We start from the raw sequence: 15,058 nt of genomic DNA, 5'->3' as shown, positions 1-15,058 counted from the left end.
TGAAACAAAAGGTGTGCATGTAAACAATGACAATTTTTGCATCATCTGAGGATTTTTTCCAGACAAAAAATACATAAATCTCTCATCTCAGGGGGATATGAGGGAAGAAAGCATGGTAATTCGAAAATACTACTGGTTTTCTACTAATACAAAGCTAAATGCTAAATCCTGAAGTATCCCTTTAATGATTGTTTGTGAAAAACAAAATCCTATAGTTTAGAGAAAAGTTTACAATTATATTAAATTTTATTGTCACAGAAACGATGCAATTGTGCAAAACAGACCAGTTTATTATATTTCCCTTGTTCATGAGTTGTGTTGTTTATTTTTTAGGCCTCATAGCATTCATCCTGCATTGAGAGAGGGGATAAGAGAGCACATCCTGAGCTTCCCACGCCAACTGAACCACTACTCACGGATGAAGGGAGATGTGGAGAGGGAGTACCTGAGCCCTGATTTAAACCTGCTCCGCATGTTCCGCCTATACAAGGAAAACAATCCAGCATCCACTGCAAAGTTCTGGCTCTATAGGGACATCTTCAAGCAGCAAAACCTCAGTTTTGGGCAGCCAAGAAGTGATACTTGTGCAAAATGTGACGCCCTGTTCTCAAAATTAGTAGCTGCTACAACAGATGGAGAAAGGTTGAAGATCGCAGCCGAGAGTGAGCTTCACCACCGGAAAGCCGAAAAAGCGTACACCCAGTTGCAGGCTGACACAGAGTGGGCCAAAACCAATGATGACTGCCATGTCATTTGCATCGACATGCAGGGGGTAGTGTTCACGCCAAACCTGACACACTCCAACGTGTACTATCAACGGCAGCTGGCCAACTACAACCTCTGTATCCAGGAGATGGGCATTGACAAACCTCCTACAATGTGCCTCTGGCATGAGGGCATCGCTCGCAGAGGTTCCATCGAGGTGGCAAGCTGTCTTTTGAAGTGGGCAGAAACATCTTTCGCTCCCCTAGTCCAGGCAAAGGAACGGAAGCTCATCATCTATAGTGACCGATGCTGTGGGCCGAACAACAACTGGCGAGTCCTAAACCTCATGGCCCTACTCGTATCTAGAGGGTACTTCAGTCAGATAGAGCAGAAGTTCATGGTGTCTGGTCACTCCTTCCTTCCCTGTGACCGTTCATTTGCCACGCTGGACAAGAGGCGTAAGGTGTCCACACTCCACACCCCCAGCGATGTCGCCGAGATGATCCGTGGAGCCAGGCAGCTGCATCCATTTAAAGTAATTGAGATGAAATGTGCGGACTTCAGGCAGCTCCCTGATGCAACATTAAAGCATCCACCTGGCTTCCTAATCACATCCATGATGTGGTTGAAAGTGACAGGTAAAAAACTAAAGAACTAAAGAACTAGACTAAAACTAAACTGGTTTTCTGAGATTAACAGTGTTGGGGATATGTGCATGAAGGAAGAATCTTTATTGAATTTCTTGTTGAATCATGATTTCAGCTACTGATCCATGGTGTGTCCACACAAAAGGGAGCCACAGCCTCTACGAGGGATGGAAGCATTGGCTGATCACCAAACAGAGGAAGAATCAACCACCTCCAGCTCCCTTGTTTTCCACCACGTATGCTCGTGCTTATGAGGACCCTCTGCCCATCAAGAAGGAGAAGCACCGTGACCTTATGAAAATGCTAGCCTACATGCCAGCAGAGGCCCAAGCATTTTATGGGACACTAGAATGTGAAGAGTAGCCTGGTATGTGTAGGTCATGTGCAGGGAAAGGTGGGATATATTGTGTATATTGTGTGAAATGAATCATAAAAGTAGCTGTAGCTTATCTTGTATGCCTTATCTTATGTTGTATAATAGTAATATATAGGTATTTATTTTATTTTATTTAGAACCAAAAAAAGGAAGACATATATGGTAAACTAGCATATGGAACCAGCATGGAATGAAGATGATGTATGTCTGTATTGTAAATATGTATTGTTTACCGTTATTACTGTTTATTGTTTGTATGTATTGTTTATTGTAAGTATGTACGGTTTGTTTGTACTGACGTTTATTTTCTGTACTATAAGTAGGCCTATGTATTGTTCATTGTTCGTACCGTATTGTCCGCGTTTTTGTTCTGTGATTTACGTTGGCAAAAAATAAAAGAAATTGAAAGAAATAAATGCTTAATATTTTCTTTAAGGTTCTGTTACTGTATTAAAACTAAGATAAAAGAATTAAATCTCCAGTGGTTTAAATTGATATGATTAATTGGACTTATACTGTTATTCCACATTAACTGGACATATACTGTTCTTCCACATTCCAGAAATGTAAATTACTCGAACTTTTTATTTTTAAAATTGATACTAAAAAATCCTATCTCATTAGAATTGGGAAGCTTTTGTTGTCTATCTTCAATTAAAAAAAAAAAAGTAATATAATATTCAGAGTCCAAATTAAAAAAAAATGTATTATTCAAAAATTGAAAATATGGACTTATATGGTTCTTCGTCTGAAGTAGGGCTGCAACTAACGATTATTTTGATAATCGATTAATCTGTCGATTATTTTTACGATTAATCAATTAATCGGTTTATGTACTTATATTTTAGTTTTTTCCATTTTTCCCCCAAAGTAAATTATTAATAAAGGGTCTTTATCATTCAGCATAGATTTTTAAGAGATTTGAATAATTTTGCATTGTCATATCCTCATCACAAATATACCTGGAGTTGTTTTATTATGTGTTAGTGATCCCTTGTCAAACTCTTCTGCAATCAAAACACTGACCCATACTCTAGCAAATTTCACAAGGAGATTTAAAATAATGTTTTCACCATGGCAGTCCTTAGAGCTCCTAAAGTAGTTTAACATCCCGAACGAAGCTTATTAAGGAATCTTTCAGAACATATTTTCACGAAGAATAAGGATAAATAAGAATAAGATTGCAGTGCGTTGTATTTTATTATTTACTGGGAAACAGCTTTATAGCTTATGCTGTGAAATTGTAAACAATCCTTCGAATAAAGTGCTAATGGCATGAAACCTGAATGGAACTCACAATTTAAAGTAAAATCCATCAGAAGGTTGTCCAGAAAAAACGGACACACAAAAAACCTGCTGTGTGAAAAAGAGCAGTGAATACTTAGAAAAAAAAAGTGCATTTCAAATATCTTTAAACATTTACCTCTCTCATTCAGTCATAATTAGGCTGCACGACTGAATTATGAACTGGTAAACGACAAACTGATCACAGAACATGTTTGTAAAGCTTTAAATGTTAACTGTTAAAAAGCAATGTTATCAGCTTTTACAACTAAACATTTGCAAACAACATTGTACTGGAGAATCTGCACAAATAAAAGGCTTAGGGGCCGTTCACATATCGCGCCTAAAACGCTAGGCGCACCCATAGACTGTGCGCACCGCTTTCTCCTCCTTTCCAAAGTGCTCGTGCAGAAGCGCCCCTGAGGCGCCTGCCTTTGCTAAGCAACCATGACGTGCTCTCTCCTTGAAGACGCGGAAAATTCAGCAAAGGATAAATGGATTTGCAGCTCTAAAAATCGCTTGCAGTAGCTCTGCTACTAAATTTATTTCAAAATGGGAATCCATATACAGCTATGATCAGCTGTTCCTTCATCTTGGCTGAGCTTTTAACGTTGTTACGGGAAAGGATGAAGCTGATTATTTAGTTCTTGTCACATGACCCGCGGTGCGCTTGCTGCATTCTGAAAAGTTGAAATGTTTTTAACTCGATGCGGTGTGCACGCGCCTGGAAAAACGGGTGCGTCGCGACCGCGTCGCTTCCATTATGTTATTTTCCTACATTGGAAATAACGAACATGAGCGCGCAAAAGACGCGATATGTGAACGGTCCCTTAAACAGTTCAGTAGTGCAGAGTTTACAGGTTAATCTTCTTTTTTGAAGGCTCAAAATAAAGTACTCCCACATCCTGCTGAATGCTGCAGAGACGCCGTTCGGGAAGCACGTGACATAAAACGAGGCCAGCTATTGGCTATTCGCTACTTCTCCTGTTGTACTGGCTGAGTAAATCCTCCGGTGGCTCATTACTGCCACACTTTGGTCACCGCAGATCTGAAATATGCACGAAATAAGCCGCTTACGGCAAATAAATTATTTAGCAACGAATCGATGACTAAATTAGTTGACAACTATTTTAATAATCGATTTTAATCGATTAAATCGATTCGTTGTTTCAGCTCTAGTCTGAAGCCCTCAATTATTGATATCAGGAATTTAATTTCAACTAGTAAAAATTATAATTCTTGATATCTGCAATTGCATTTTCACTAGTTAAATGTCACCATAGGCTGCCATTTAAAATCAACTGTTGATATCAAGAATTGATTTCTTACTAGTTGAAATTACAAATTCACATATCAGAAATACAATTCTTACTGGTAAAAAATAATTTGATTGTCCCTAATGGCAATGTGAATAAAGGCTTCCTGTAGTGAATGCATGCATTTTTGTAAGATAAATATCCATATTTTAAATGTAATAAACACTTTTCTCTCACTTCAGGTATCTGTCATACGTGGAAGCCAACAATACTATGTTGATAAATGTTGATATCATGGTGTTTCAGTCATGGAATTCTATTCTCCTGTTCCTTTTGAGTTTTCCTTATTTGGTCATGTTCCTTTTCTTGTTTAGTTAATGGATTACTCCCCACTTGTTTCTGTTCTTCTGAATACTTTCCTTGTGTTTATAAACCCTGTCTGTTTAGTTATTGGTTGTCAGTCCTTAAAGTAAAGTTATGTATGTGTTTGTTCATCGCAGTTGTTATGATTAAAATCTAATTTCTCTTGGATTCTCGTATTGTACCCTCTCCTTGAAGACACGTATTGTCACAGAAGGACCGACTGTAACTGAAAAATGAAGGCTGAGGAAGAACTGAGGTATTTGAGGCAGAGCGGTCGGAGGTTGGAGCGATATATAGAGGATGTCCTTGAGCTCGCAAACCAGGTGAGCAATCATGACTCATTCCTGGGCACTTTTTTTTGCTGGGGCTGGACGAGGACACAGTCCGCTGCACTCTTCCTGGTTGGACTATTAACTGAACAGAGATGACATCACTGAATTCAATGATGAACTGCCTTTATCATTTTGCATTATTGACACACTGTTTTCCTAAAGAATGTTGTTCAGTTGCTTTGACGCAATGTATTTTGTTTAAAGTGCTATATAAATAAAGGTGACTTGACTTGACTTGACTTGACTTGACTTGTGATTTCCCCTTGATCGATCTTCTTAATCTGGTCCTCTGGTTGAACAGTTCTGACTTCAAAGAGGAAGAAGTTTATGAACAGCCTAAATCTCCTCGTCCAGTCCCCTCAGGAACAAGCCTTGTTGCACTGGCAGCCGGTGGGGAGGTGAAGGCTGCCTCGTTCAGCAAAGCCAGTACCACCATCCACGATCCCCACTTCCGTCGCACCGAAGACACGAGCGCCAGCGACTCATATGGCAAGCCGTGTATATATTAAACTGCCATCTCCTCCAGAACACCTGCCATTATCAGTTCCTAGCTCTAATATCATGGACATGGCATTACCCCCAGATTTCTCAGCACCCATCCTCTCCCCAGATTCCCCTCTAGGGCACTTCCCTGAGCCTCCTTCATCTCCTAACTGTCCTACGTCTCCACTGGTTCCATCCATCCCTTCTTCGTCTTCTGAGCACCCCGAGTTAAGCCCACAGTGGGCTCCTGTTCCCCTGTTAAGCCCAGGACGGGCTCCCGTTCCCCAGTTAAGCACACGGCGGGCTCCCGATCCCCAGTTAAGCCCAGGATGGGCTGCCGATCCCCTGTTGAGCCCAGGGAGGGCTATTGATCCCCCGACAAGCCCAGGGAGGGCTATTTATCCCCGACAAGCCCAGGGAGGGCTCCTGATCCCCCATCAAGCCCAACAAAATTAAATTGTTGATTTTAAGAATTAGCATTTTAAATAGTGGAATTGTACTTGCTGATATCAAAAATTACAGTTGTTACTAGTAGAAATCTATTTCCATATATTAAGAATTAGCATTTTAACCAGTGAAAATTGAAATGTTGATATCAAGAATTCATATCCTGTGAAGGAATAAAAGTCAAAATAGCTTGCCATAGGCAATGACGCGACATTGATAACATGGTGAATGTAGTTTGTCCACATACTCTTTTTGCTGTTGTGAAGTATACTAATTTAAAACATGACCTTTTCAACAGAAAGTATCTGATTTCGGACTCAGCCAGACTGTCAGTCTTTTCAGTGACTCTCTCTTCAAATCTCTCTGCAAAAGTGAACTTACTCATCTTCAGCTTAGTTTCTTGAACTGTAGCATACAAGCACATTCGCAATCATGCTGTGTTTGTTTAGCTATTCTACACAGCGTTATTCTGAACAACAACACTCCTGTTGTTGTAATATTGCTAGTTAGCAGCCAGCAGCCAACAGCCAGCAGCCTCTAGTTATGATAACGCCACAAAATTTACATGAACATAGCGACATTTTAAAACACACACACTTTTGGATTCAGCATAGTCATTGTAGAGAACTAATAACCACTTGATAGAAATAGTCAGTGCCAATAGTACGTCAATATATGTGTATAGTATACAGGGTCAATATATGTAAGATCCAAAGGCACCCTAAAAGCTGTATTACTGCATGGCTTTTTACGTAGAGTGCTGGAAAATTCCTTTGAGTGAGCCAAGAGAATGTTCCTGTGATAAGACAAGCCACTGCTCAGGGTGACAGAGCAAATACATTATTCAGGATCATTTCCCTGCAATCTACAGAGATCAAACATACTGTGTAATAAGATTAACCACACTTCAGCACACATTTATCATACATCTATAATGGGATGAGACTGTTGAGATATGGGAGTTTGACTCCTTTTATAGACCCATGCCTGTGAGAGATTGTGTGTTGTGTTTGTTTCCATAAAATGCCTTATAAGGCCCTTTTATTTGTATATTAGAATGATTTCTGAAGGATCATGTGACACTGAGGACTGTAGTATGATGCTGAAAGTTCAGATTTGCCATCACAGAAAGAAATTACATTTGAAAATACATTAAAATAAATTAAAAAAGTTATTTTAAATGGTAAAATTTCACAATATTGCTCTTTTCAAAACCATTTAAACTCTTCACCCTCAGATTATTAATGAAGATTTAAAGATGGAAAATATATCTAATAGATGTCAAAAGATGCTGATATTACAGAGAATTTTAGGCTGTAAAGGAGGAGAACTCAAGCCTTGGTAGTCCATCTTTGGGGAGATCAAGCGCTTTGCCATTGAAAATGAGAACGGGATGTTCTCTGCAGACCAAAAACAGGAGGCAAAAAAGTGAGAGTGCTTGAGAGTTCATTAGAATCATTAATTAAACTATCCTCTGGTCCCAAAAGAAGAAGGTTGTTTAATTCCTAAATTGTCAAACCTTTTCCATCTTTGCAAGTCTCCATCTTAAAGGGATAGCTCATCCAAAAATGTAAATTCTGTCATCTTTTAGTCAACCTCAGGTTAATCCAAACCTGTATGAGTTTCTTTCTTCTGGTGAATACAAAAGAAGATATCAGGTATCCAAACAGTTTCTGGTCCCCAGTGATTTTTTATTTATTCATTTTATTTATTAAAAAACAAAAACAAAACAAAAACAAGCTAATACAGGTTTAGAACAACTTGAGAATGTGTAAACGATATTGTTTATGCGTAAATGATGGGAGCGTCTCAATAAGTTGCCTAGCTCCCAAACTCATCAATCAGTATATCACATACAAGAATCCGGTAAAGACCCAGGCTCACTATACATTGGAAAGTGTTTACTCAATTACAACATACAATGTCAATGTACAACGTCATTATACATTTTTGTAGAATGTAACCACTGGTATAAACAACAGACAGGACCCAAATCTTTTTGATAGTATTGGCTCATGCAGTGATTCTTCTGGTCAGGGAGCATATTAAGCATCAGTGCTCCCTGGTTTATGCGGTGCATTGTTGGATTTTTCAGGGAGAGAAAGTTAAAGTGAACTGGAAGGATTGTAAGACTCAGGCACCCTGACCAGTGCCCTGCCTACTGAACTAGGGAGATGATTGAGACACAGACAATGAATTTTTGGGTAGCTAAACCTTTAACCTTTGTTTGCAAAACCAACCGTTATCTTTTTTTTACTTTCATTAGACTTGTTTAGACTTTCATTGGCTCAACAATTGACTATAGTAAAAGTCAGGGGCGATTCTAGGGTCAGAGCTTTAGGGGTGCTGAGCACCCAATGAGCCCCAATGCCTCCACCCACCCTCTTTTCACACGAAAACAAAAAATATGTCTATTGAAAAATAACTATAATTTTAACATTGATTCAACTAACTCCAAAATCCAGTTTTATTTTTATTTTTTTTGAGACCTTTTCAAAACAACAGCTTAATTGTGAGAGTTCACACAGACAGCCCTCTGTAACAAACACAAAACCTTCTTCACTCAGCTGGTTTTCCTGACCGTTAACTCCATGTGCCTCCTTTTGTATCAACAGTCATCAGATTGGTTACATTAGATTCAACTTTATTGTCATTGAACAAAGTAACAGGTACTTGGACAACAAAATGTAATTCATCTTCTGTAAATTATTTACAAATGGCCATCTCTAACATATCTGGATGCACGCCTGTCTGAACTTTCATAAACCAATATGTCATCAATAAATAATAATAAAACAAGCTTCATATCAAGAGTCATTTTAAATGTCTTTATTAGTATTATTATTGGGCTTAGAAACGTTTTTTAAATGACAAATTCCTTTCACAAGAGAAACTTGTGAGTTTGAAAGAAATAAATAAAAAATAAAAGCAGGGGACCATTGCCTAGATAAGTAATTTGATACAAAAGCAGCGGGTTTGCATTATCTGTTACTTTAACTTAACTCTTTTCAGCAGAAGAAAAAAAAAACAAGACAGAGGTCATTATGGACTGTCTCGTCTCTCACCTGAATCTGTCTTTTTTCTTTTAAAGAATTGTCGTATGTCCATTGCTCACTGCCAGGCCACAGACACACACACACACACACACACACACAGAGAGAGAGAGAGTAATGCTAGGAGTTCAGGAGTTAAGCCTGGTTCAGGTTAAATCCTGTGTGTGATGAATGAATAAATACAGCAAAAGAAAAACATGAAACTTTCTTTTATTGTCTAGTTTGATTGTCAGCCACAACTGAAAAATAACAGATATAAATCTAGGAATTAATAACAATTCTTTTAAAAAGCCACAGTGAGTGTTTTCAGTGATACGTGTTTTCACATGTTTCCATGACGACTGACGAGAAAAGACGCACGTGACTTCATGTTTACATGACTCCCGAGTATTAAATTAACGATAAACTTTAACAACAGAGACACACGTACGCAGTACACAGGTACGCAGTTTATTTGTCGCGCTTCTGTTTTTGTTTCACGCTCTAGCAGTTAATAAACAGAACTGCATGCGTCTTGCGGAAGAACATTGTAACCGGCGTTACTTCACTCCGTTTATGACTATGGACGAGTCACCCAGGTCCTGTGAGCGGGGTCAAGTTGGTTTTGTTTTCGATATTCGTGACACATTCAGCGGTAAACGCCAATAACTCCAAAACGAATTGCCCTAAAAAAATCTGAGCAGTGTGACCGCCAAAAGGGCAAAGTTGATCATGTTTCACATCCTTCTTTTACTATAATTTCCCTCGATATAATAAACACGGCCCCGTACAAGCCGTCGCAATGTGCAGAAAGCCGGGAGAGAACGCTCTCAGCAGAGCCTTCAGTTAGGGACCGTGGGGAAAGTGCAAACTTTCTTCGTTTTTTGCTATAGCTCAGTAGGCGGTGTTTTTGTAATAGCTTTTTAGTTAAAGGGCATTTAGACATGAAACCAGTGTCAATCAATAGTGGGGGACAGTGGACATTTTTAACAACCTTTCTTTTTACCACTACTGGTGGAAAAGGGAATTGCATGTCCAAAATTAACCTTCTTTTTGTAATAACTTTCTACAGCAGGAAGATAGAGACATGAAACCAGTGTCAATCAATAGAGGGAGAGAGTGAATATTTTTCACATACTTTCATTTTACCCCAAGTGGCTGATTAGGGAATTGCATGTCCAAAATTAACCTTTTTTGTAATAACTTTCTTCGGCAGGAAGATATAGAGATGAAACCAGTATCACTCAATAGAGTGAGAGAGTGGAAATTTTTCACATCCTTTCATTTTACCCCAAGTGGCTGATTAGTGAATTGCATGTCCAAAATTAACCTTTTTTGTAATAACTTTCTACGGCAGTGAGACAGATACATGAAACCAGCGTCAATCAATAGTGGGGGACGGTGGACATTTTGCACAACCTTTCTTTTTACTCCTATTGGTAGAAAAGGGAATTGCATGTCCAAAATGATGCTTCTTTTTGTAATTACTTTCTACAGCAGTGACACAAAGACATGAAACCAGTTCAAATCAATAGAGGGAGAGAGTGGACATTTTTCAAAACCTTTCTTTTTACCCCTACTGGTAGAAAAACCTTCTTTTTGTAGTAACTTTCTTCAGCAGGAAGATAGAGACATGAGACCCGTGGCAATCAATAAAGGGGACAGTGGACATTTTTCACAACCTTTCTTTTTACTCCTACTGGTAGAAAAGGGAATTGCATGTCCAAAATTAACATTCTTTTTGTAATAACTTTCTACAGCAGGAAGATAAAGACATGAAACCAGTGTGAATCAATAGAAGGAGAGAGTGGACATTTTTCACATCCTTTCATTTTACCCCAAGTGGCTGATTAGGGAATTACATGTCCAAAATGAAGCTTCTTTTTGTAATAACTTTCTACAGCAGTGAGACAGAGACCTGAAACCAGTGCCAATCAATAGAGTGGGACAGTGGACGTTTTTCACAACCTTTATTTTTACCCCTACTGGTAGAAAAGGGAATTGCATGTCCTAAATTAACCTTCTTTTTGTAATAACTTTCTACAGCAGGGAGACAGAGACATGAAACTAGTGTCAATCAATAGAGGGAAAGAGTGGACATTTTCACAACCTTTCATTTTACCCCTAGTAGCTGATTAGGGAATTGCATGTTAAAAATATCCTTTTTGTAATAACTTTCTACAGCAGGGAGACAGAGACATGAAACAAGTGTCAATCAGTAGAGGGGGAGAGTTGACAGTTTTCACAACCTTTCATTTTACCCCAAGTGGCTGATAAGGGAATTGCATGTCCAAAATTATCCTCCTTTTTGTAATAACTTTCTACAGCAGGGAGACAGAGACATGAAACCAGTGTCAATCTATAGAGGGGGACAGTGGACATTTTTCACAACCTTTCTTTTTATCCCTACTGCTAGGAAAGGGAATTGCATGTCCAAAATTAACCCCCTTTTTACAATAACTTTCTACAGCAGGAAGATAGACACATTAAACCAGTGTCAATCAATAGAAGGAGAGAGTGGATATTTTTCACATCCTTTCATTTTACCCCAAGTGTCTGATTGGGGAATTGCATGTCCAAAATTAACCTTCTTTTTGTAATAATTTTCTGCAGCAGTGAGACAGAGACATGAAACCAGTTCAATCAATAGAGGGAGAGAGTGGACATTTTTCACAACCTTTCTTTTTACCCCTACTGCTAGGAAAAGGAATTGCATGTCCAAAATTAAACTTCTTTTTGTAATAACTTTCTACAGCAGGAAGACGGACACATGAAACCAGTGTCAATCAATAGAAGGAGAGAGTGGATATTTTTCACATCCTTTGATTTTACCCCAAGTGGCTGATAAGGGAATTGCATGTCCAAAATTAACTTTCGTTTTGTAATAACTTTCTACAGCAAAGAGACAGATAAATGAAACCAGTGTCAATCAATAGTGGGGGACAGTGGACATTTTTCACAACCTTTCTTTTTACCCCTACTGGTAGAAAAAAGAATTGCATGTCCAAAATTAACCTCCTTTTTGTAATAACTTTCTACAGCAGGGAGACAGAGACATGAAACCAGTGTCAATCAATAGAGGGGGACAGTGGACATTTTTCACAACCTTTCTTTTTACCCCTACTGCTGGGAAAGGAAATTGCATGTCCAAAATTAACCTCCTTTTTGTAATAACTTTCTACAGCAGGGAGACAGAGACATGAAACCAGTGTCAATCTATAGAGGGGGACAGTGGACATTTTTCACAACCTTTCTTTTTACCCCTACTGCTAGGAAAGGGAATTGCATGTCCAAAATTAACCCCCTTTTTGTAATAACTTTCTACAGCAGGAAGATAGGCACATTAAACCAGTGTCAATCAATAGAAGGAGAGAGTGGATATTTTTCACATCCTTTCATTTTACCCCAAGTGGCTGATTAGGGAATTGCATGTCCAAAATTAACCTTCTTTTTGTAATAACTTTCTGCAGCAGTGAGACAGAGACATGAAACCAGTTTCAATCAATAGAGGGAGAGAGTGGACATTTTTCACAACCTTTCTTTTTACCTCTACTGCTAGGAAAAGGAATTGCATGTCCAAAATTAACCTTCTTTTTGTAATAACTTTCTACAGCAGGAAGACAGACACATGAAACCAGTGTCAATCAATAGAAGGAGAGAGTGGATATTTTTCACATCCTTTCATTTTACCCCAAGTGGCTTATAAGGGAATTGCATGTCCAAAATTAACCTTCTTTTTGTAATAACTTTCTATAGCAAAGAGACAGATACATTAAACCAGTGTCAATCAATAGTGGGGGACAGTGGACATTTTTCACAACCTTTCTTTTTACCCCTACTGGTAGAAAAGGGAATTGCATGTCCAATTTAACATTCTTTTTGTAATAACTTTCTACAGCAGTGAGACAGAGACATGAAACCTGTGTCAATCAATAAAGGGGACCAGTGGACATTTTTCACAACCTTGCTTTTTGCCCCTACTGGTAGAAAAGGGAATTGCATGTCCAAAATTAACTTCCTTTTTGTAATAACTTTCTATAGCAGTGAGACAGAGACATGAAACCAGTGTGAATCAATAGAGGGGGGCAGTGGACATTTTTCACAACCTTTTTTTTACCCTTACTGGTAGAACATAGAATTGCATGTCCAAATTTAACTTTCTTTTTGTAATAACTTTCTACAGCAGGGAGACAGAGACATGAAACCACTGACAATCAATAGAAGGAGAGAGTGGACATTTTTCACAACCTTTCTTTTTACCCCTACTGGTAGAAAAGGGAATTGGATGTCCAAAATTAACCTTCTTTTTGTAATAACTTTCTACAGCAGGGAGACAGAGACATGAAACCAGTGTCTATCAATAGAGGGAGACAGTGGATATTTTTCACAACCTTTCATTTTTCCCCAAGTGGCTGATTAGGGAACTGCATGTCCAAAATTAACCTTCTTTTTGTAATAACTTTCTACAGCAGTGAGTCAGAGACATGAAACCAGTGTCAATCAATAGAGGGGGACAGTGGACATTTTTCACAACCTTTCTTTTTACCCCTACTGGTAGAAAAGGGAATTACATGTCCAAATTTAACCTTCTTTTTGTAATAACTTTCTACAGCAGTGAGACCGATACATGAAACCAGTGTCAATCAATAGACGGGGACAGTGGACATTTTTCACAACCTTTCTTTTTACCCCTACTGGTAGAAAAGGGAATTGGATGTCCAATTTAACCTTCTTTTTGTAATAACTTTCTACAGCAGTGAGACAGAGACATGAAACCTGTGTCAATCAATAAAGGGGACCAGTGGACATTTTTCACAAACTTTCTTTTTGTAATAACTTTCTACAGCAGGGAGACAGAGACATGAAACCACTGACAATCAATAGAAGGAGAGAGTGGACATTTTTCACAACCTTTCTTTTTACCCCTACTGGTAGAAAAGGGAATTGGATGTCCAAAATTAACCTTCTTTTTGTAATAACTTTCTACAGCAGGGAGACAGAGACATGAAACCAGTGTCTATCAATAGAGGGAGACAGTGGATATTTTTCACAACCTTTCATTTTTCCCCAAGTGGCTGATTAGGGAACTGCATGTCCAAAATTAACCTTCTTTTTGTAATAACTTTCTACAGCAGTGAGTCAGAGACATGAAACCAGTGTCAATCAATAGAGGGGGACAGTGGACATTTTTCACAACCTTTCTTTTTACTCCTACTGGTAAAAAAGGGAATCGCATGTCCAATTTAACCTTCTTTTTGTAATAACTTTCTACAGCAGGGAGACAGAGACATGAAACCAGTGTCTATCAATAGAGGGAGACAGTGGATATTTTTCACAACCTTTCATTTTTCCCCAAGTGGCTGATTAGGGAACTGCATGTCCAAAATTAACCTTCTTTTTGTAATAACTTTCTACAGCAGTGAGTCAGAGACATGAAACCAGTGTCAATCAATAGAGGGGGACAGTGGACATTTTTCACAACCTTTCTTTTTACCCCTACTGGTAGAAAAGGGAATTGCATGTCCAAAATTAACATTCTTTTTGTAATAACTTTCTACAGCAGGAAGATAAAGACATGAAACCAGTGTGAATCAATAGAAGGAGAGAGTGGACATTTTTCACATCCTTTCATTTTACCCCAAGTGGCTGATTAGGGAATTACATGTCCAAAATGAAGCTTCTTTTTGTAATAACTTTCTACAGCAGTGAGACAGAGACCTGAAACCAGTGCCAATCAATAGAGTGGGACAGTGGACGTTTTTCACAACCTTTATTTTTACCCCTACTGGTAGAAAAGGGAATTGCATGTCCTAAATTAACCTTCTTTTTGTAATAACTTTCTACAGCAGGGAGACAGAGACATGAAACTAGTGTCAATCAATAGAGGGAAAGAGTGGACATTTTCACAACCTTTCATTTTACCCCTAGTAGCTGATTAGGGAATTGCATGTTAAAAATATCCTTTTTGTAATAACTTTCTACAGCAGGGAGACAGAGACATGAAACAAGTGTCAATCAGTAGAGGGGGAGAGTTGACAGTTTTCACAACCTTTCATTTTACCCCAAGTGGCTGATAAGGGAATTGCATGTCCAAAATTATCCTCCTTTTTGTAATAACTTTCTACAGCAGGGA

General features: G+C 38.5%; 1 protein-coding gene across 1 annotated transcript; it reads left to right on the top strand.

Annotated features, from left to right (window-relative positions):
- Positions 1-388: 388 nt before the first annotated feature.
- LOC132108444 (uncharacterized) lies at positions 389-1,953 on the top strand. The gene is made up of 2 exons (XM_059515152.1): positions 389-1,343; positions 1,468-1,953. Exons 1-2 carry the CDS (start codon positions 419-421, stop codon positions 1,713-1,715), a joined length of 1,173 nt encoding a protein of 390 aa, XP_059371135.1. The 5' UTR covers positions 389-418; the 3' UTR covers positions 1,716-1,953.
- The last annotated feature ends 13,105 nt before the right edge of the window (positions 1,954-15,058 follow it).

Source organism: Carassius carassius, chromosome 28, assembly GCF_963082965.1.
Source record: "Carassius carassius chromosome 28, fCarCar2.1, whole genome shotgun sequence".
NCBI lineage: Eukaryota > Metazoa > Chordata > Actinopteri > Cypriniformes > Cyprinidae > Carassius > Carassius carassius.
Note: the sequence above shows the minus strand (reverse complement) of the source record. Positions and strands in the feature narration are given on the sequence as shown.